Here is a 22,495-nt window from a genome sequence, read left to right on the forward strand (position 1 = left end):
TTATGTAAGCTAATTTGAATTTCAGTATTAGTATTTAGTATTAGTATTTGAGTTTTGGTATCTTAGATTCTATGGTAATTATTATTCTAATTTACTTTTCTCACGTTAAGAAAATTTAAATATGAAAATCTTCACTAATGCAGTATTTGTAATACTCATTGTATTCACTTTAAATTGGTGAAAATGGAAATGTTCTGTTACTGACATGCCTAAAGCTTCTAACTGCAGTGTCCACTGATCTTTTTGTGTTTTTGCAGATATGTTTACCAGCTGGAAGCCAGCACTTGGGGCGGCAGCAACGCTAGTGATAAATATGTTATACAAACACCAGCAGGAACACCAGAGAAAATTCATGTCCCATATAATGTCACAGTAATTGATGCATATTCTATATTTCTAGCTTGGGATGTGCCAGGTAAAAATGTATTTCTGTGTAGTACTTTGTAGCAAAATGAAACGATTGAAAAATTAGTATATCCAGGTAGGCAGCTGAATCATTCTGATATTTTTATTCTTTGTATTTATTTTTAGTGATTGAAATACCCAGTATCTAAAGCTGTTGTGTCCTAGAGACACAGTATTTTAATAATATTGATCTAGATACTTGACATCGATATTGTGAGGTTTAGCTGAGCAAAACCCTGCATGGCTTGGTATTATGAACTATTAGTGAGTGCAAATATTAATGAAAAAACAAAAAAAAAGGTATGAGTTTTCTCTTCTGTTCATACTAACCTGAGTTATCATCATGGAAACCTGACAGCCTTTTAGGTTGTGTGACAGAGATCCTAGCTAGCTTTGATCTGATTGAGTAAACTTTATTTGCCCAAGCACCTTAGTGTATTATGGATATGTTACCTTGCAGTATGGTGGATCAGCAAAGGCACAGAAGTATTTTTCCTCTTGTTACTCTTCTGAACATGATCAGGTGGCCTTCACCTGCTATAAAGCTGAGCTAACAAGGAATAATTGAATTATAGAATCTTTTTGTATGAGAAACTATGTGATGCTTCATCAATATAGATCATAGCTTAAGTGATTGAAGCACTTTACTGATGTTATAAAAATTATGTGATGTGTTTATTGTGTGACAATGAGAGCCTTGTAGTGAACAATCTTTTTTCTACTGTAGTTCATTTCCAAAAAGGTTTTTTCTAGTTTGTAGATACTGGGTTTTTTTCAGTTAATATTTTGTCAGTGTTTTTAGAAACTTCAGATGTTTGCATATTGCAATAATAGCCATATGTGTTTTATCAAAGAATTCATGGGAGTTTTTAATATCTCTTGTTCCTAATTATTTAAGATGTTCTATCCTAGCTTAGCAAGGGACAATTGACATTAAAAAAAAAGTCACCTAGAAAAAGCATTTTGCCTTCAAGACTGGGATTGCAAGTATTGTGGCAGTGCTTAGCAGTGCTCACCCTACCCATTTAAGCAATGATTAATAAATCTATAATACCCTGAGCTGTCAATCTTTTAGTTTTCAGGAGCACAAAATCCATTATAGAAATGCTATAATATATGAAAAAGATTAAAATCTTAAATTAAACTTTTCCCCCTACTGCCTGAAAGGATTTAGAACCCTGCACAAGACAGGTGAATTCAAATGGCGTATAATCTACAGTTGGTTTTATTGGAAAGTGACTCATGCTGTATTATAGTTTTGATAATAAATATAATTTAAGGTACAAAATATTCAGCAACATTATAAATAGATTTAAAACATAAGAATGTACTGGAATAGCATAGGCTGTGAATAGTGGGGTGTTTCCCAGAAAAGCTTGTCCTTGTTCTAGACCTTTTCCAGCTGCTTAAATTCCTGTTACTCACAGTAGGTTACAAGCCTGCAAAGGAGAACCAGGCTCTGTGTAGTACATTTCATTATGTTGCAATTAAGATTTTGTATACAGAGGTCTGTCTGTTCCTGAAACCACAGAATCAGAGGGATGGGGAGGAGGCTGGACATCATGGATCTGCAAAAGATGCAGGGTTCATGTATTCACACCTCTGTAGAAATCACTCTCCTTAGATAGGAAAGGAACATGTCCTTCTTTCCAGATATTGGGACACACCTTGAACACTTATCTCACTTCTGCAGATATTTGATAACTTCTTTGCCTTCTAGTTGTGGGGCTAATTATTTAGGTTTTTAAATACGAAGAAGGGATTTTCATACTGTGCTTCTGTTGGGTATTGTCCTGGCTTCAGCTAGAACAGGGTTCATTTTCTTCCTAGTTAAGACGAAGACAGGAAAGCAAATCCTGCTATTCTTTATATTATTGCACTTCAGGGCAACTAGCTTGATCTTATAAGAATGGGGAGTACTAACAGCAGAGAAATGTTACTGAATGTTACTGAAAGCTACAATGCTATTAATGCTGCTAAAACCTTTGGGCAGAAGCACAGTTCTATGCAGAAGCTAGGAAATTAATTATTGACCCTTCATTGTGCTCAGTCTGAGATCCTTTGTGCTTCTAGAGTTGTTTATTTTTTCTTAAGAGTGACTGCAGAGAATGCAGATGGAGGTTTATTCTGGAAGTTCTGATCTTCTGGAATAGCATAGATCCCATTAACATGTCCTGTCATACAGGTGTTTGGGGTCACATATATCCCCAGCTTGGTATGATTAGCATGAAGTGTCTACTGCTTCTTATCCTTTTTTATGTCCAGGTACATAGAGTAACTATTTTTCTTTTTCTGATCTGTTGCCTTTCTGTGCATAAATCCTTGTCTCACAATAGGCTGCATTGAGTCAATACAGGTTTTCCTTATAAACTTAGAATACATCTTTATTTATACGGATTGTCAGGCTTGCAGTCACTCTTCGACAAAACTGTTCTTTTCACTGGTGTGGACTTGATGTCAAAAAAGTGCTTTTAATTAACAAAGTTTTGATGAGAAGGTACTTGTTCATAGTGTCTTCCTGTCTGTGGATATCAGGGCTGCTTTGGCATTCTGTCTTATCTGCTGTAATAAATTTGGATCAAATAATCACCCTCAGGATTAATTATGGACACATCATATTACAAAAACCTTCCATTTGGATGGTTTAATTATAACGTTTCAGCATCTGTAATATATCTAAGTTTCATGACTTCATAGATATGAAGCATTTCAAAACTCCTGACTTAGCTAAAGAGCAAGGTGGCCCAGTAGTGGTTAAAGTGATGGATTCAGAAAAAAATACTTGACACACCTCACTCACTGTGGAAAATGTGGCTTTATTTTCTGAAATATATATTCCATTATCTTCCTCAGTGCACAGATCTCAGAGGTATGGTACATTTCACTGATATGCTAAGGAAGGATATGTTACAATTATTATTGAACAACTGCTAGTGCCATGGATAGAGCAGAAGAGCCGAATGGAAAAAAAACTCCTTGGCATGATTTCCCCAAGGTATATCCATAAACGTTATTGATAGGCAGGCAGGTAGCCATCCTGCATTCCAGGTCACTGACAGCCCCACTGGTCCTCACTGGGGACCTGATTCTTCTGGGTGTCTTCAGTTGTGGCTAGCAGTGACTTCAAAGCTGAACATGCTCAAAATAGGATCCTGTCCTCTGCTCCTAGGATATCTGCTTCATATGTTAAAGATCATCTGGGTTAAAATATTTTCTTCTTCATCATGTTATAACACTTTATCCACCTCTAAGTTTGCTTATCAGTTCGAATGACAGTTGTGTGAAATCTGGATTCTTACTTTATTCTTCTAGGGATCAAACGTGGCATTTGAATACAATGTATTTGTCACAGCTTCCCCAACTAACCTGGTTTCTTGTGGACTAGCAAATGGTACTTTTGATAAGCCAATGTCACATGCTCTCATTTTTGGGTTTTTTGAGTAAATTATTGTTTGCTTCACCTCTTTGTAGGATAAGCTTATCAGGTTCAATATCCGAGGATTTGCATCTTGCAAACAGTCAGCATCTCCATCTGTTACTGTTTTCAGAGTCTTGGTGGGAATGCTTGATACAACCAGACTGAGACATCTGGATATTTGAAGCATAATGTAAATAGTTAATCTCAGGAAGCCAAATAGATTGTTTTGTTTTGTGAATTTAAATATTAAAATATAACTTTAAAAGAGATAATGTTCCTGTTTCTGTATTTGTTTCCTATAAGTGAAAAAGTTTTAGCTATTTTGCTTTAATTGTGATCTGATTTCACATCATAGTAAAGAAATTTTCAGCAATTAACTTCAAACAGATTTTGGGTGACCAGTCTGTATGTCTGTGCCTTTTTACCCCAAGTTTTAAGCATCCTGTACTGCAAATTCTATTTTTGACCTAGCCTAGTTTTGAAGTACACAGAGCCATCAAACCTAATTTGCAGAGTTTTGCACAGAATTGTCCATTAAATGTTATCCAAATATGCCCAGAAAAACCCAGGTTTCATTTGATTGATTTGTCCCATTGCAAAATATGCACCTGCTGTGAAATGAAGTCACAGAGAAAAAAAAGTGGAATGATTTGACTTTTTTATTTGTAAAGATAATCAGGGTTTTTCTGATTACATCTTAACTTCATAAATGTTAAATAACCTATCAGCATCTAGTTGTTGTAAATTATGAAAAAGAGTATTGCTGGGAATATTAACCAACTAAATCCTTGTTCTTTAGTGAACGTGAAAATGTGTTATGGCAGGTTGTCATTGTGCTCATGGTAACTTTGACACCAAATAACAAAACTGCCATTTGCATTTAGGGTAAATTGGTTCACTTGTGCTTTTATGGTTCCTTTTATTCTGACATAAATTTATGATCTCTGGAACTAACTAAGTCCTGTGGTTTCCCAGATGACTTTAACAAATATGCCCATTTCATTTCCTTCAGTCATCAGAGCACACAAGGTAGTGGTTTCAGACTGGCTGCAGATGCTGAAGGCTATTCTGAGCAAAAGGGGTTTTTTACAAGGTTCTGTGTTGTAGGGGTATATATTACAATTTTGCAGATTAGGAAGTGATCTTTTGATCTTTGTAGTTAATGAATTTGATCAAAGCGTAGAAGGATTCCATTGGACATTGGAATTTTTCAGGATGCTTATGTGATTTTATTTAAAATTTCATTTTCACTTCTTGAGATCATTTTTTCTCCTGAGCATATTTACTATTTGTATCATTCCTAATATCGTGTCAAATTTAGCAGAAGTTCAAGATTTTGTGTTTCAGGTGTGAGGTGGTGTTTTTTAATAATTTCTGATATGGACTGAACACTGTCCAACATTGTTGGATAGGTCATTTATTTTCAAATAGGTGTCCTTTGCTGCATACTGATGGCTGGATTCAGCTGTCCTTGTTTGTATTTAATCTTCCTTGGGAAATCAAGCATTTTGAATAGTTTCAATTTCAAACATTTCTGGTGATTTTTGCCTAGAATAAATGCATTGGTGAGACGCAAAAACCTGAATTATATCACTCTTATAAAGGAATGGGTTTTTCTAGCTGAAATGTCTGATCAGTTTTCAGGACTGGAGAAGAAGGGGACGTTAACTAGGAGATTAAATAAAGGTTTTTCTTGGTGCGCTCTGCCCCATTTCAAACTCTTTCAGATATTCTGTTGTATACTTTACAGACCTCCAATTATAGTGTGGAAATACTACTACTAATAATAATTGTAATAATAATTATTATTTGTCTTCAACAATATATTTTTAATTACTGGAAAGATTTTACACTGCAAACTCAAGTGCACTCTTCTGGAGCATTTCTTCTTCCATATATCCATATATCAGGAAAAAAATAATTTTCTTTGAGACAAAACCAGTCAACCTCAAGATCACCTCTCAGAGGTTTACTCTGTAACATCGTCCTTGGTTTAGAAAGTTGTATTTCTGTTTTTCCACTCCTAATGATTACGTCTTGGTATTTTTCTTGTAACTTTTACACTGAAAGAGGAAAATTTTACAGAGGAATTTCTGCATTTTTTATCTCCTTCTCCCTTCACCTCTTCCAACAGTTCCTAACAACATCTTTGTTCTTCCTGAAAGCTGAGCAGTTGAATAAGACTGAAGTCATGGCTCTACTTCAGGGCTATTTTTCAGCTTTTTAGTGTAATGGCATTTTCTTTGTCTAGCGTCTAGTCAGGCAGCCGAGTGTTATTTCTTTGGGATTTTTATATTCTCTTTTTCTTATGAGAATTGTAAAAACATGGTGTTTCAAAGATTTTTCTGATCTTTCAAAGTACATCAGTTGTTCATAGTACCAGAACTAAACTTGAAATCTCTGATTTCTTACAAACTCCTGGTTTTTAGTTATACACATTCACATACATACTTAGCTGATAAAACCCCATCTAACAGATGCACAGCAGTGGAAACAAAATGCTCTTTGTAGCTTCAGGGTAGTAGTATCAACGTAGATGCTTTATCAGAAAAAGGCCAAAATTGTAATTAGGAGAAAAAGCTGAGTTGTTTTCCAAAGTTAAAAAAGAAAAGAATCTCAAGGTCTGGACAAGTCTCAGAACTGCTCACCGGCATCTGGTCCTTGCTGCAGTCACAAAGACATCTCTGTGACATCTAAAATAGGTGTTGTATTGAAAGAGAAATGTGATTTTACTGATCAGATATATCTTGACTCATCTCAGAAATGAACTTTGTCTGGTCTGTACTCTGTCCTTTCTTAAGGCTGTTCTTTATGTGACTGCAGAATGAAGGAAACACACTTAATACAAACTCTTCTTTGGTTGTTCTCTTGGTTTTTTGAAACTGCTGCTGTCTGTACAGACCAGTCTAGAGCGGACAAAAATTTAAAAACCTACAGCCTATTTCCTAAAAGTATATTACTGCTCAAGGGAACCAAAAATCAAAAAAAAAAAAAAAAAAAAAAAAAAAAACCACCAAACAATCAACCAAAACTCTTAGAGACATCATGTGGAAGAAGAATAGAGAACATCCAGGAACATCTGCCTATTGTTCTAAAGGGATGGTATATGGCTTAGCTTGTTCTTCTGAAGGAACTGAGCTTTTCAGCATCTCAAGAAAACTGGAAAATTAAGAACTGACAGCTTAGGGGGTAGGAATAGATGGGGAAAATGTTTGAATTCAAATACTAAAAAAATTAGAGGTTTTTTAAACAAAAACTGAAGTGTTTGTTTTAACATAATTTAAAGTTATATGTTTCTTGAATTCAAATACTAAAAAATGAAAGGGTTTTTTTTTTTTAAGAAAAACTGAAGAGTTTGTTTTTACATCATTTAAAATTATATGTTTCATGGCTCAAGCTATCGTATTGTACTCTACTGGTGAAGCAGACTAAGAACCTACACTCAGCTCCGGCTGTTGGGCTAAAAAGGCATAATTTGCTGAATGGCTGCAATTCACTTGTTTGATCATATGACTATTCAAACAGCAGTGCTTCGTAGCTGTTACTCCTCCAAAATACATAAAAGCTGCCTGGTTCCAAGTCATAAGGTCGGTCTTCCCAGAAGTGGCAATTGCAAAACAGGCATTGACTGAATTGAATTTTGATTCTTACCTAAGAACCATAATGTCTGTCTTCCACTTACAATCTGCAGATTGATCTGTTTCAGTTTATATTTAAATGATTGTAGTTTTCAAAAGAAGCAGTAGGGAAAACCTCCAGAGGGGGCTTACGTTTAAAATTGCATGTGATGAATTGGCTCTTTGAAGTTGTCCTGCACTGTTGTTAGTGTTTCAGATAATCACTGGTTCCTCTCTGTTTCTCAACAGGGATATTCATTGTCAATGTGCCTTTGGAATACAACATCCTGCTAAATGCAAGCAGTCCCACTCTGCTGGTGAAGCCGGTAGGACGTGCACATTTTGCATTTGTCGATGGCCTGGATCCCTACACCCTGTATGAGATAAGAATACAAGCATGCCAGAGTGGTAAGGCAATTTAAAACACTCATCTGTGTAGCTGGAAGGGATTTTCCAGGTAGATGCAACTCTGCAAAACAGATGAAATTCTTTTACATTGGAGTCAAATCTTTACCTAGTAAAAAGAAGGCGTAGCACTGAATGAAGAATTAAATATTTCTCCATGTATCATGTGTGTACTTCTTCATATATCATGAATATATTAAATGGAGGTTTAAAATATGTATTTCAGATTATACGTGCCACTTTATTAAAAGCTCTTCACAAGCAGCTTAAAGATCTTTGAAAAAAGGATGTACAGAACTGAATCAGTTCTGTAACTACTCACCAAGAAGTGGTGAACATAAAGACAGGAGAGGAGAGCCCAAAAATTAGAAATTCCTTGTCTTTGATGGAAATTTTCGAAAACCTATTGAGATAAGTATTTCTAAAATGACAATTTTGAACCAGTCTGCTCCTCACACTGCTGAAAAGCAGGAGTAATTAATCAGTACCGTTGTGGTAATTTAAATGAGTATTTAACAATGAAATTATGTGAAATGAGACACCATTTCCACCAGCAGCTTCTTTACTTGACATTCATTTGCTTTTAATTTATTTTTTATTGAGGGAAAAGCTCTTATCCCTACACAAATGTCCATTTTTGTAGGTGGATGTGGTGTGGGTGGTCAAACATATTCAAGAACTGCTGAAGCACCTCCCAGAGAACTAAGCCCACCTGTTGTTAAAGCAATTGGACCTGCACTCATAGAAGTGAAATGGGCACCACCCAGGAAACCAAATGGCATCATTACTAACTACTTTATCTACAGGTAAATGCCTCATCACCTCAGATTCTTAGTTGTACTTAATGGTTCCTTTCTTTATTCCTTGATTTTTTGGGAGGTGAAAAAAGGTGTAGGAGTATATTTGAAACCATACATATATTACCTTTCAAATGCTAAGGTAAGAAGCTGATCCATGGATGACCATGTTGGGAGTAGGAACTCAAACAAGAATCATCTTTCTGAACTACAAATGACAAAAAAGCATGTGAAAGTACGTTTTAAAAATTCAAGGGAACAAAAAAAATCTTAGAAAAAGTTTGTAGGATAGATACTTGCACTGTGCTTACCAGGACCACTAGGTACAAACTTCAATATTCTCTGACAGACAATTGAGAATTTTGTAGTGGAAAGAGGAGTAATTCACCAGTTCTGAGACTTTTAAAAGCAGAAAAAGGTATCTAGGTTCCTAAAACATCAATTTTCCAGGATAAATTATGTTCTTAAGTAATCTGGACAGTGTTTACAGTGCATCTGTTAATGTACCTCGGTGTTTGTATTCATCTGCTGTCGCTATCGTACACGAAAGAACCAGACGCACACCGCTGCTCCAAGGTGAAGAACAAAAGAGGAAGTTTATTTTCTGACTCCAACATTTATAGTTTTCCAAAAGTGACAGTGGATTGGAGGGTGACCTTGCCACCTCTCCAATGCCACTGGTCAAACCAACAGTCCATCAAGTCTCTCCTCTTCTATAAAGGAATGCAAAACAATGTGTTATCTCTAGACAGTGTGTGATAAAGTTCTCCATAAGGAAGTAAACATCAGAAGGCTTAGAAAATCCTAGAAAATCAGGGCGACAATCTGCCCTGTGTAGGTTGTTGACTGATGCATTCTCATTTGCTATAAGGAGTTTCCTAAGCCCTGTGTGAGGATTTTTCAGTACAGATAGCAGTGTTTAGGGCAGTATGAAACTAGCAGAGCACTGATCTCTGCTGTGCCTGTTGAGCCTTTGTTAAAAGCTCACTGAAGCGACCTTCTTGAATGGCTTCAGAAGTCAGAGAATATAAAACTCATGCCATATATTTGAGAGAGATTTAAACTCTAAAAATCCTGGGTTTTCCAGTTCTTAAGTACGTGTGGCAAACACATGCTGGGCTGATCCTAGCCTCCCACAAAGAGTTTGGGACTTTTTTATTGTATTAGAGGTGTGACTGAGAAGACAGGAAATCCAATTACTTTTTGGAATCCTCAGTGATAATTAATATAAATTCATTCAAAGATGTTAGTGGTCTCTAAAAATTCCTGCTGTCTTGAAATACCCTTTTGTTTGCCTTTTTTTAATTGTCTGATCAAAACTCCAGGTCTCTCCCCTGCATAAAGAGGAATAAAGCGTATGTTATAGCCCAAGACATGTCTTCACTCTGTTGGTTTTGTAAATAAAGCTGATGATTACTGCTGCTATTCCATGGCAACCATAGAAAGGGAAAACAGGAAATATAATGCAGAAAGCCTGCTTCAGTGAAAAATACTGTAAATTGAATTTGACAGCATTTGATGGCATTTGATTATTCTAGTCACAGCCAAACAATGATATAAAGAGTAATATGAAACAGAATGTGTTACTGCCTAGCAGACTCAAAAGCAATAAACCTTCCTCCAATGTGACACAATCACTTCACAATCATAATTGTAGCCTGTTTGATACCTCTGAGTACAGCAGAAGGGCACTGACTGACATAGATACATTTTGTTTTTTATTTAAAGTGAAATGAAAATGGCGCACTGGGGCTCCAGATACAATCGGTATATTCACCTACATAGGCATGAATCACTTGGCAGTTATTTCAGCTGAAGTTTAAATGTGCTTAGACAACAACAATATCAAATCTTTCTCAGATAGCTGCAAAAAAATCAGAAATGGGATGTAAGCACATAGTTCTTTTTCATTTTGTAGCCACACATGGGCTTACATTGTTATAGCAGCAAGACTGCAGTATTTCTATGGGAGGTTATGGAATGTAATTTCTTCTTCAGTATGTGCCTTTTCCTTACTGCATCACCACCAAAATAAATTCATTTAACTCAAAACCTGGAATGCTTGGGGACCTAGTGTGTGTGCAGATCTCTGCATTAAAGTGGCAGAACTTGTGCTTTCCTCTAGCATCATAAAACTACTCCCAAGTTTGCAGCCATTTTGCTAGAAACCAAAAAATTTAAATGTTATTTTATGAAAGAGGAGATGGTGATAGTTTCTTTCATTATTAAAGTGGCTTTAAACACAGATCTGAGGCTTTTAAAGTTTTCTAACAAGGACCACAACTTAGAAGAGTTTGTGAATGAGAAAAGATCTGGTTCATGAGATAATCATCTAATCTAGTTCTGTCCCAATTCATCATGACATAACATTGCTCTGCAAACCACAGAAGTTGCTACTCTGAAAAAAAATACTATGAAAATAGATGATATATATATTTGTTGCTGCATTTTAGTATGTTGTAAGTCACATGAGCTAATGGTACTGCTCTCTGTTGATTAACAGGATGCACTGTATAGGAGGCACATGAGGTGGCCCTTACAGACATACTGCCTGTAAAATAAGAAGTTGGTGACTTCCTTAAGGGAGTGTCTGAATTTTTCTGTCAAACGGTCTATGTCCTGCCCAATAAGATTATATTATTTAGTGTATATTTGTGAGATTGAAATGTAGTTCTCATTAGCTGAGCAGTCGTGTTGGTGAAAATGTAGCAGAAAAATCAAAAGGCAATTTAAGACAGAAGACATGTCTCAGTGGCTGTCGTGACTTGCAGTGGAGAGGCTTCCAGACCGACTCTTTATGATTAATTCATTGCTTAATGGTATACCCTTACCTATGAGTTGTACCCAAGACAGCTTCCAAGGAACATATGTTACTGAATGGTTTAATGTAGGAATCCCTATGGATGGTTATGTCATTGAATACAAGAACTCCTGAAGGCTTTTGTTTATACCTGTAATTGATCTAATACCCAGTCTAAACTAGTATATTACATGCAATAACTTCAAATTCCTTCTGTTCTTTTTTTTTTTTTTGCAACAAAACTCATGTTTTAAAAAAAATACCCCAAATTATGAAAGCTACATTAGTGTAAATTGGTTGAATACAAATGTAAGTGAGGTTTCTTTGTTTAATTAAATGTGAAACTGCAGAGTGGGAGCATTGCTAATGTTGCATTGTTTCCCCACATTTGACAGCGTGATTCCCTGATTGTTTGAATTTTACCCCAAGACTTGTCAGCGTTCCTAAAAATAACTGACTGTTAAGGAAAGCAGCAGGCACTGCTAAAACAAGTAATTTAGTTGTATGGTGAAAGGTAAACATGTGAGGAATAATTCTGGTTTGACCCTCGAGACCTCGGGGATTCGCCGCTGCGGCGCACACAGGGAAGCCGAGGGGCGAGCGCTGCAGTCGGCGTTGCTGCAGCACAGCTCTGGAGTTATCTGTCACAAAGGAGATTATATCCTCCTTCTTGTGTCATCTGCCTCAGATTGGCACTGGGGCAGGGAGAATTTGCCCTTATAAAAATAACTATCTGAACATCTTCAAAATGAATGTAAGCAGCAAATCAGACTATGCAGATGAAGAGACGGCTTCCAGCTCCTGGAAATGTTATTCTCTCCTTTGCAGCTCATTGTACACAAGAAATACTTCCAGTTAAATGAGCAGCTGAATCTTAAATCTTAAAATGATTGAAATGATTACAGATTGTTCAACCGCTTCTGTTCAAAGTTTATTCATACATGAAGATATTCTGGTTTTTAGCACTACAGATGGAACCATTTACCTAACCATAAGTTTCATTCATTAAATATTCAGCAGTAATAAGATCTAAATACTTAACCAGGCTACATTGTACAGCTTTGCCTGTGAATCAGCTTGCAGTTGGTGGCATATTTGATCATTCAGTGTGAAAAAACTGTTTATCACAGAGTGTAGAATATTTATACAACATAAATTTATGTATTCATTTGAGTCCCATACTGTTTGGTCAGCAAGACACATTAAATGTGACTTTCTTGCATTCAATTGTACTCTCTTTTCCCTTATTTACAGAGATTTTTTTAGACATGTTTTTGGGTACACAGAGAAAAGACTATATTTTTAGGTGCAGGAGAAAGATGTAGTAATGATTCACCTTTCAAAATTATATGTCTTGCATTACGTCAGTGAACAGCATCCAAGGGAGAGGTCTGCAGGAGGCTTAACTTGCCATTATAATAGAGCATGGGCAATTGTATTAAAAACTATTGCTGGAATTTTGTAGACTATGGGAATTTTTGGACCCTGAATTTTACAGACAGACCAAGAATTTCTAGGGAATCTTTCCTGCTTCTTCTATCTGCCAGTCTTTGCCCAGTTTTGCCAACCAACCCTCAGTATCAACATATCTTACAATTTGCTTATTTCACTATGACAGAGATATTGTACCTCAAAACTCTTCCTTTTTTAAAAAAAAAAATCACACTTTTTCAGTGTCCATATAGTCTGCTTATCTCAGAATTTAGAAGAACTTATTTAGTTTCATATGAGAAAATAATGTCTTCGTTCCTGCCTTTTATATGTATATACACAGAGGATGAATAAACAGCTGTGTACACACTTGCATTCATTATGTTATTCATATTTGCACGTTAATACCTGGGAATATATTATTACAAGCAGCTAAGAATATCAGTTTTAAAAAATCAGTGCTTTTTTTATTATTACATTAGTTCCTGCTTTGACCTAACAAGATAAAATCCAACAGCATTCTTTGAAACACAGATTTTCTCTTGCCAAATAAATGTTCTTCAGCTTCTGGTGTGTGTGTAGTGATGATGACACCCAGTAGCCAGACAAACCAATTTTACTTCTGCAAATTTGCCCTACTTGCAATAAAAGTGGCAGATAATGTAATTTGGATTTTTGTTGTTGGCATGGAGGGTGAAAGTGCTTTTATGTTCTGCAAAAGCCAAGGTTCCTGTGAAGAGAAGGGGAAATACTTAAATTCATGTGTAGTACAGCCCAACCATCACTGAGATTTATCACAGTGTTTAAATGTAACCAACTTAATTTCACACAAACATTTTTATGGCAAGTGAAAGAATTGATTTGATAACTTTGTTTTGAAGATGAGCATTCAGCTTATTAAAACTGCTGTAAATTATATAGAAGAAGGGGACATATTACAAAGGGGCTGAGGATCATCTGTAATCTCCGGTACTCAGAATAAGACCAGGTCCAAGGCAAGCATATCTGCAGTGGTAATGCTATATATATACACATATATGTACACGTGTGTGTCTATGTGTATATATATATATATATGTACATATGCACAAAAAGAAAAACCCATTGTGCCAAAAAACAATAAAGCGAATTTTCTTCATGTATCTTAGATTTGCATTTTTAAACAAAAAGAGTGTTGGAAAAAAAATATGTTGTTTATTACAGAAAATACCATGTGTGATATTTTAGTGAGGTTTGGTGGTGGAGCTTCAAATTTAACAAAGTTTGTGCACAAGGGACTACTTCTTCAATTTGCAAGAAACAGTGGGACATTTAGTGTGAGCAAACCAGATTTTGAAAGTGAACAGCTTTAGTTTTGAGGGCATGATAGAATATTTATCCCTTACTCACTAGATAACATTTTGCTCCAGTAAACTGGTCACAAGTTTTCCATTAATGAGGGATACTGAGGTACCTCAGTAAATAAATTGATTTTCAGAAATGCTGAAAACTTGCACCCATATTTCAATTTAAGTTATTGCTTGCAAAGAGAGATAGATTTAAAATTTCATGTTCTAAGTTCTGAAAGTCTCATTTGTGGTGTGTTCTATCCTAGAAAGACAACATGCTGTTGTGTGGCTGCTCTGCTGCCCTGGATTGTGACAGCACACTTGTTTGCCATGTTTTATAGTATTCTTCTAGATAAAGGAGAATTATTGATTGCCTCAGAAATCTCTTCTTCAGTATTCAGAACCTAACACAAATTCAGGGAAATGCTTTTAAGATGCAAAGATAGGTAGTCAGTTCCTTGTGCATGCTCAAAGTACGGAAATAATTTCTGTATTTTTCTGAGATACAAGTTGAACTTGGAACTTTAGGATCAACTATTATAGAACTGCTGAAGCGGTTTTCTATTTTAAACAAACTGCTTTTGGTTTAATTCCAGACGTCCTGTGGGCAGTCAAGAAGAGCTGCTTTTGTTCATCTGGACTGAAGGAGCTTTGGAATTCATTGATGCTTCCGATGCTCTCCAGCCTTTTACTCTCTATGAGTATCGTGCCAGATCTCAAAATTCAGTGGGGTCTGTGGACAGCTTGTGGGCTTCAGCCCAGACCCTGGAAGCTTCCCCATGGGGCATGGGAGCCCCTTGGGCACAAGCCACAAGCGCGTACTCAGTGCGGCTGAACTGGAGCCAGCCGCTCTCCCCCAATGGTGTCATATCTCTGTACCGAGTGGTCTACCAAGAAAAGCACAGTGACCCCACCTTCAGCACCCCAGCTGTCACAGCACTCACCGTAATGGTAAGAACTGGACCACAAAACCAGTTTTAAGATGTTTCACTCTGCTTTGATCTCTGTTGCATTTTAGAATGTCCCTTAACACCGGTTAGAAAAGTGAGGTTTCCAATTACCTGTCGTTTTGTTGGCTCAAGTTTTGTGTTTGGCCCAATGCAGAAACATTTCATGCTAATATTGGATTTCTGGTAGAGGCAAGTAGATTACTCAAAAGCGTGGATGTGTCATGTCTGGAGGAGTTAAGCACATGCATTTGTCAGCTTTGCTCTGAAAATACCATCCTGAAGTTTTTGTTTGACTGACAAAATAGTTTCACAGGACCTGCACAAAGAACAGCAATATTACTCCTCCTTATATAGAATTCTATTTTTTATTTCAGTTGGAATCATAATGTGATTGAATTAATTAGTAATTATATAGTTCACATATGCAAACCATTTGCATGCTCCCCTCATAATTCATCAGTAATAAAAGCAGTTCTACCTTTATTTCCAATTCATGTACTTATATTGGAATGTTACTTTGCCCTGCTGATCTGTCTTCCCCTTCCCTTTCTTTTCCTGTTTCTATTCGGTAAGTGAAAGGATAGATTTGGGAAAATGCATTGTTTTGTGAACTGACAAACAACACTATGTAAACCAGTGACAGAAATGGTTGTGTTTTGTGCATTTACCACTGTTCCTTCCCTCTGTATGTTGCATTGTAGTCTTTCTATAGCAAGACAGCTTATAAATGGTTGGACTGAACTGTATTAGGACAGCTTGTGTACTTTGTTGTCTTCTGAAAAGAAATTTTAAAAGTTTAAGGAGGCTGTAATAAAGTTTGGTTTCCTCAACAGTGCCACCTCAAGTTCATAAACCTAGAATCTTTGTAGTCCATGGTAGCATTGAATAACACCAGAAATCCCCTAAATTCTTTATTATCCCAATTCTGAAGTATGTGCTTGGCAATTCAAGTAAGATCCCAAAAAGCTTTCTCTGGAATACTCAGTAGTAACCTTTGAGTAACTTCCTCAGACAAATCTCCACATGACACAATGGAAGAAATTTCCAGCTTGGTAATCTTACATACCGTTGATCATAGGGTTTCAGACCAGTTTTGTGTCTAGCGTCCTAAATGGATTAAGTTTGTAATTTTTTTTTTTTTGAAAAGGAGAACAGTTTCTGAACTGAGTTATAGGAATAATATACTTTTGCCTTCTGAAGCAGTTGCATTCACATTGCAAGGCATGCCAGGCTTAAAAAAGTAGATTGGAATTATAAAGTTCAGTGGCATTTTGGTACTTAGCTCCCTTAACTTCTTGTAAGAAAAATTACCACTGTCATAATTGTGATGATGCACCTGAGATTTTAAAACCAGTGAAAAGCCAGGGCTTCTCCTACTGCTCTGCTTCAGCAGTGTGCAATGTCTTCTGAGCATCCGAACTGACCTGGCTGGTCATGCATTGCAATGTCTTCTAAGCATGCCAAAAACAACAGAAAATGTCCAAGATGGTTGTACTGTGGGCAATAAAACCTACCAAAACGGTATTTTAAATAATGGTGCTACAGTGTGTTTCTTTAACAGCATCAGTTAAAAGCCTTTTAGATTAACAAGCTATTATTTACTGAATTAGTATTTTTCTGGCTCCAAAATCCTTTATTTTCCCCAAACACTATCCTGAATCAAAATGACATTCTGGCAGCATATGTATAGCTGTTCTACTAGCATTGCAGCAAAGCTGGCTTGTATGGTTTTTCTACTGTCCTTTGTCTTGAACATGGGTCAATTATGGTATTTTCTACCCATTTTTATTTAAAATATTATAGTACCTTTGGGGACAAATCTTTTTGCACATCTCCTCCATTAGTTGCACTTACTTTAAACTGTTGCAGCTGCATTAACTTGAGTTGAATTGCTGCTGATTTATACCAAGGACCTGAGATCCCACCTCTTCGGAATATAGCAGAACAGCTAAGGCTTTGAATCAAAGATATTGACATAAAGTGCATGGAGTCATGTTATCAAAGATATCTGCAGGAGGTTAGGTCAATTATCCCAGCAGGAAAAAACCTGGACACCAACTTTCAAAGTTAGAAACGCTTAAAAATAGATTTTTATCATGAAATTGCTGATATATCCTTAACTTTAGCTTTGTGAATGAGATACTTTAATTAAAATGTAATTTTATTGAAGGAACTAGAATTCCAATGATTAAACTTCTGCCCCTTTAAAATATAGCCTTCATGGTACTAGGCTAAATCATTTAATCTCCCAAAGCATCTCTATTGGAGCTCCCTCATGGGATGTGCTATTAGTCATTCTCTCTCTCAAGCTTCCATGTTACAAGTAAGACTTAAAGTATTAAGAAAGCAATGAGTTTGGTCCTTTATTTAATCTGTTAGACTCCATTCTTATCCCATTAAATTATTCCAGAAAAAATAACCCCAGTGCTAGAATGTCAGTGGCTGATCCCACCCTTGCACTTGTCGGTTGCACCCTGGTTGCCTGCCCCAGGACATAAAGCTTGACCAAAACTTAGAGGAGAAATAAAATCTTTGTGACACTGCAGGGCACAAATTAGGCTTTTGCTAGTGTCCCTGCAGACTGTTCTCATAATACAGCTTCATTTCCATCCATTTCAGAGACAAATGAGCAGCATCTACTGGGTTTTCAAACAATTTAACAGACTTATCCCTATACTTATCACTATACTTCCCCAAATCCAACTATTTACTCCCCATTAAGATGTATTTGAGTTAATATGTCAAAGGTATGGCTGTCTGGTACTTTAAGGTTATCCCTGACCCCTTGAAATTTTACACTGCCTGTGGAGATAAAAATGAGAACTCAATTCTCAGAGCAAAAGCTGCTACCCCTGAAATGAAAGGAGGGTGTCCTGCGCCATTAGAAGCAAGTGACATACACATGAGCCATTTTGATTCTTCACAGTTAGGGAGCAGTGTCGCCCATTTCCTTAGCTTGTTTGGCCAGGAGCGTAGTGACAGATGTTAGGTGACAGCAAGTTAAACTGACATTCTGGTTTATTTGCAGAGCAAAGTCAAGTCAAGACTGGTTACAGCAGCACAAGTGTCTCCCACAATGTCTTTGCAGTTCATTTTAACCCTCTAAAGCAGGAATCATACTTAGTGTCTTGAAAGCATTAACATGAGAGTGTTTATAGGGGAACAGATTTTCAGTAGGTTCTCATTTACAGAAATCTGCATAAAGTGACTAGATTGTCAAAGCAAGCTTCTCACTCTTGTGAACTTAGGACTTAAGCTTGTGAACACAGAACCCAGAGCTGATTTCATTATAAAGCCAATGAGTGCCTGCCAGATGTCATCAAAGCATCACAGCTCTTTAACTGCTGTATTGCAAATGTTGCTGTGAGGTAGAACTGTGGGTAGGTTTGGACATTTCTTGATAGACATTTTGTGGGTCTGTAATGCTGGTTTTCCCATGACAATTATATCAAGTGTTTGGTTGTTTACTGGGAGCAGGAGAATTCAAAGCCAGGAAGATGAGTAAAAAACCATAAAAATATGTAGCTGTTTGAAAACACTTGGAGAAAGAAAAACATCCAGAGGGTTAAAAAGTAAAACTGCCTGTTATGTGCAGTGCCCACCAATTATTAATATTATGTGGAGTCAAGGTCTCAGTGTGTTAAATTCACCTCAGCCAAGTGTAGATCAAAGTACAATGTGCTTTTTGGAGGCTGAAAGAGATAGGTGTAAGCATTATAGGTCTTATTCCTGGGAAATCCTGAACTTGTGCACAGGTCTTCTCACAATGTATTTTGCAATGTGAGACTCACAGGCCAAACTTATCCTTAAAGGCTTTTTTTTTGGCATAACCATGCCAGCTTGGGGTGAAAAAAATTAATACATCTCTTAGCTGCTATCACTGCCCCAGCAAAGCCTCTGGTTTGGATGCAGCTGTGCTAATAGTTGAGAACACATATTGGCTTCCCTTGCATTATTTGGGGATTGGTATATAACTGCACTGGCCAAGCTTCTCTTGGCAGGTGCTGTGACAGGGAAATCTGTAGACATATTGCAGAATAGCAGTAATAAAGACTTTGGTAGGAGGATGACGCTTTGCCTAACATGATTGTGTTCTTATAAGCAAGACAGAATTTTCATATCAAATAAACTGAGTCAGAATATTAAGTATAGTTTACTTGTTAAAAACCTCCATATCAGAAATATTTTTCAGTGGCCAGTACTGCCATATATTCATGCCTCCTATGCGGTATTTTACAGATATCTGGAATTGTGCATCCAGAGTTAGTGTCTTTCTATTAGTAACATTTAAAAATACATAATACATTCATGTGTAGTCATTCACTTCTATTTCCTCATATAGACCTGTGAACATTTGGCAGCATTAGAGATGAGATACCACACGGTTATTAACTTCCTTGTACAGACTATTCAGTAATGCAGTATTTAGTACTGTACATGTACAGTATGGCAACATTCTCATAGAAGTAATGAAGATTATAACCACGAGAATAAGAAAAAAATATTCCAAGGAGAGGCACCAGTGAAACTTTTTTGTACATGCTTATTGCAGATGCCTGGGAAATTGAGTGCACCCTAAGAAAAGAGGATGAGTGTAAGTGAAGGATCCCTGTACATGCCATATATTCAGAAGATGTGCCACTTAGCAATGAGTGCAAGCTGTCAATGGCAGTGGAGGGCAAAAGTTAATTAGGCTACTATACTGCTGTTAGGCAGTGGAAAGTGGTCACTACCAGAAACAAGATGGCTGCTCAGCAGTGCCCTAATGCAGCCAAAAGATCATCTCCTTAGCTCTGCAAGGGCTTATGGGTTAGGGGAAATCATACACAGATGACTAATTTTTTTATGGTTCACAGACGATCAAAGTGAAATTCAGCAGCTGTTCAGGACAAGTGACCACTCTAACGGCTGTAATATAACCTGCTAAATAGAGAGGGAATTGCATGAGAGCAAGAGGTTAGCTGTGATTATCGGCAGGTGAGTGCTTTATTGAAGTTGAAAGACCATTAACATTGATGGAGTAATTATTTCAACTTGAAAGTAATTACTTTGATGGGTGATAACTTCTCCAGTGTTCCCAGATTTGATTGGACCAAACAATTGTGAACTCTTGAAGCCTAGAAAAATATTACAACAATACTGCAATGTTTAAATTACTGAAACCACTGTTAGAGTATTTTAATTATGCCTAACAGTGAAAAGATTTTAATGTACAACAACTGGTGACCTCTCATGTATAGAGACATTTGCTTTCTAATTTCAATGAAATGATCCCCACCTACTATGTGTGTGCTGTATGTGATGGGTTTGCAAATGAATTGTTTGACTTAAACACAGTTTTTAAGATTCAAAGCCTTGTTAGCACAGTTTCAGGAAGGGCTTGTACTGGAATTGCTCTAATTGTTTTATTTGCCAGGAAAGCCCAGTAATGTAAAATGCTTTCCATGTTTTAATCTCTAGACCTGTTAAGCTTATACAGGATGAATACAGGACAAGTGCTTCTTCACATTGAATGCTGCTTTTAAAAAGTGTGTGAGGCAATCTGTGTCTCACAGATTCTGTTGTTTCCATGCTGCTGCAGAATATGCTGGATTTGGCACTACAGCTCTGTTTAAATAAGCATTTGGATTGGCACTATGATGCCCCTCCAGAAACTGATTAAGTGCTTCAGTAAGCCTCACCTATCAAGACAGACACATAGAATTGCCTAATTAGAGCAGAAAGGATGAAATGGATTGTTGCACAACTTTGATGACTTTAGAGTACTGTAGTAATAGAACTGGAGGGGAATGGTGAGAGAGAAAGAGAGAGGCTTCAGCTCTTCTATTTATACGGCATCCTTGCGGTAAACAAGGCCACTTTACTGTCTCCTGGATGTTTCCGGCAGCCGCAGTTCTGCTGGAACTCTGCCAGGAAGGAAAGAATCCTTGTGAATTAGGAAGGAAAGGTTTGTCTGGTGTCTGTGAGGTCTTAATATGTTGTCAGGCAACTGGTGATTTGAATTAGTGTAGGTTACAGCCAAGAAGTTTATTTAATTTCTTTTTTTCTTTCATGTTTTCTCCCTAATTCAGTGTGTTACATGAAGCTAAAAGAATTTTATCTTTCAATAAATTTTTGGACTAGATAGAAGTAAAATCACTGGTACAGTTATGTCTGGCCACACCTAACCACGCTCTAGATTGTCTAGGCCAGAGTGCCTGGATCAATAGGTTATTTCTTCTACAAATAAATTAGTTACCCATTTGGAAAAATCTGGTGTATTTTTTCCTTGGGCTTCTCCTTGCATAAGGTCCATTTCTCATCCATTGTATAGTCTTTTTTTGATGAGTGAAACGCATGTAGAACTGAGTCTTTTGAAAGATATTTGTAATGGCTGTCTTCAGACACCTAACCTAGTTAAGAGCATGAATGTCTTCTACAGACCATGAAACGTTCAGAACATCTAAGGCATGGATATTTACCATCCTTGGGTTGCAGCTGTTCACATGAGACTGCTTTCCTGAGGTCCACTTGTGTGCTGCTACTGATAAGTGTCAGTCAAAGAAAGTGGTTGATTTTTATAATGATTAATCAGCTTTATTAACCCACACAATGGAATAATGCAGCTTGACAGGTTTAAAAGATGTTACTCTTTGGCAGAAAGATGGTGGTGGGAGCACTCTGGATGAGATAATCTTTACTGTGTGTGCGCCTGAAGCCATGAGAATAGGGGACCACCCAACAAAGCTTAAAGGCTGATGACTAAAATGAGATTGCATAAATGCTCCATATGCTGTTTCTCTATATATGTTTTTATATATGCTTTTTATTTATGCTTTTTTCTATGTCTGCATTTCATTTGTGAGAATAAGATCAAGCAAACCAGCCAAATAAACAAAATAGAAACCCCCACAAAGCTTCATCTTATTAAAAATAATTTGTTAGGAAGATGTAATATGAGGACATTCTTCCCTTTGTGCCCAGTTATGTGACTGCATTTAATCAGCTTTAAAAAGCAACATTTTAGCAAGCTGCAGATGCTTTTTCATTTATAAGTAGAAAATAAGAATGAAGAAGGAGAAGGCAGAAATTTGTTGGGTAATATGTACAGCTGTTTTTCAAATTAGATATCTGTTTAAAAATGCTTAATTGGATTTGACTAGATTTTAATTCACATTTAACCAAGGTCCTTAAGTGGATGTATCAGGCAGCTCCAAGATAACGCTCTTTGTTGGTGAAGTCATAGGGCAGCTTCCTAAAATCCCCAGGGTCATGCCCAACAGTTACAGATACAGGAATTCTTCAGCTGATAATTAGAAAGGCCACTCCCCAGCCCCCATCCTACCCTCCAGCCCCACTTCCCTC

The 22,495-nt window shown here is 36.8% G+C and overlaps 1 protein-coding gene across 1 annotated transcript in view; it reads left to right on the forward strand.

Moving 5' to 3' along the window:
* USH2A (usherin) overlaps positions 1–22,495 on the forward strand; it is a 373,434-nt gene that overhangs the window by 302,106 nt on the left and 48,833 nt on the right. The window contains exons 57-60 of the mRNA XM_059841048.1: positions 258–415; positions 7,690–7,848; positions 8,489–8,651; positions 14,798–15,152. Coding sequence (XP_059697031.1) covers positions 258–415; positions 7,690–7,848; positions 8,489–8,651; positions 14,798–15,152 — 835 coding nt within the window. The remainder of the gene's footprint in view (positions 1–257; positions 416–7,689; positions 7,849–8,488; positions 8,652–14,797; positions 15,153–22,495) is intronic.

The sequence above is a fragment of the Haemorhous mexicanus genome, chromosome 3 (genome assembly GCF_027477595.1).
Source record: "Haemorhous mexicanus isolate bHaeMex1 chromosome 3, bHaeMex1.pri, whole genome shotgun sequence".
Taxonomy (NCBI): Eukaryota; Metazoa; Chordata; class Aves; order Passeriformes; family Fringillidae; genus Haemorhous; species Haemorhous mexicanus.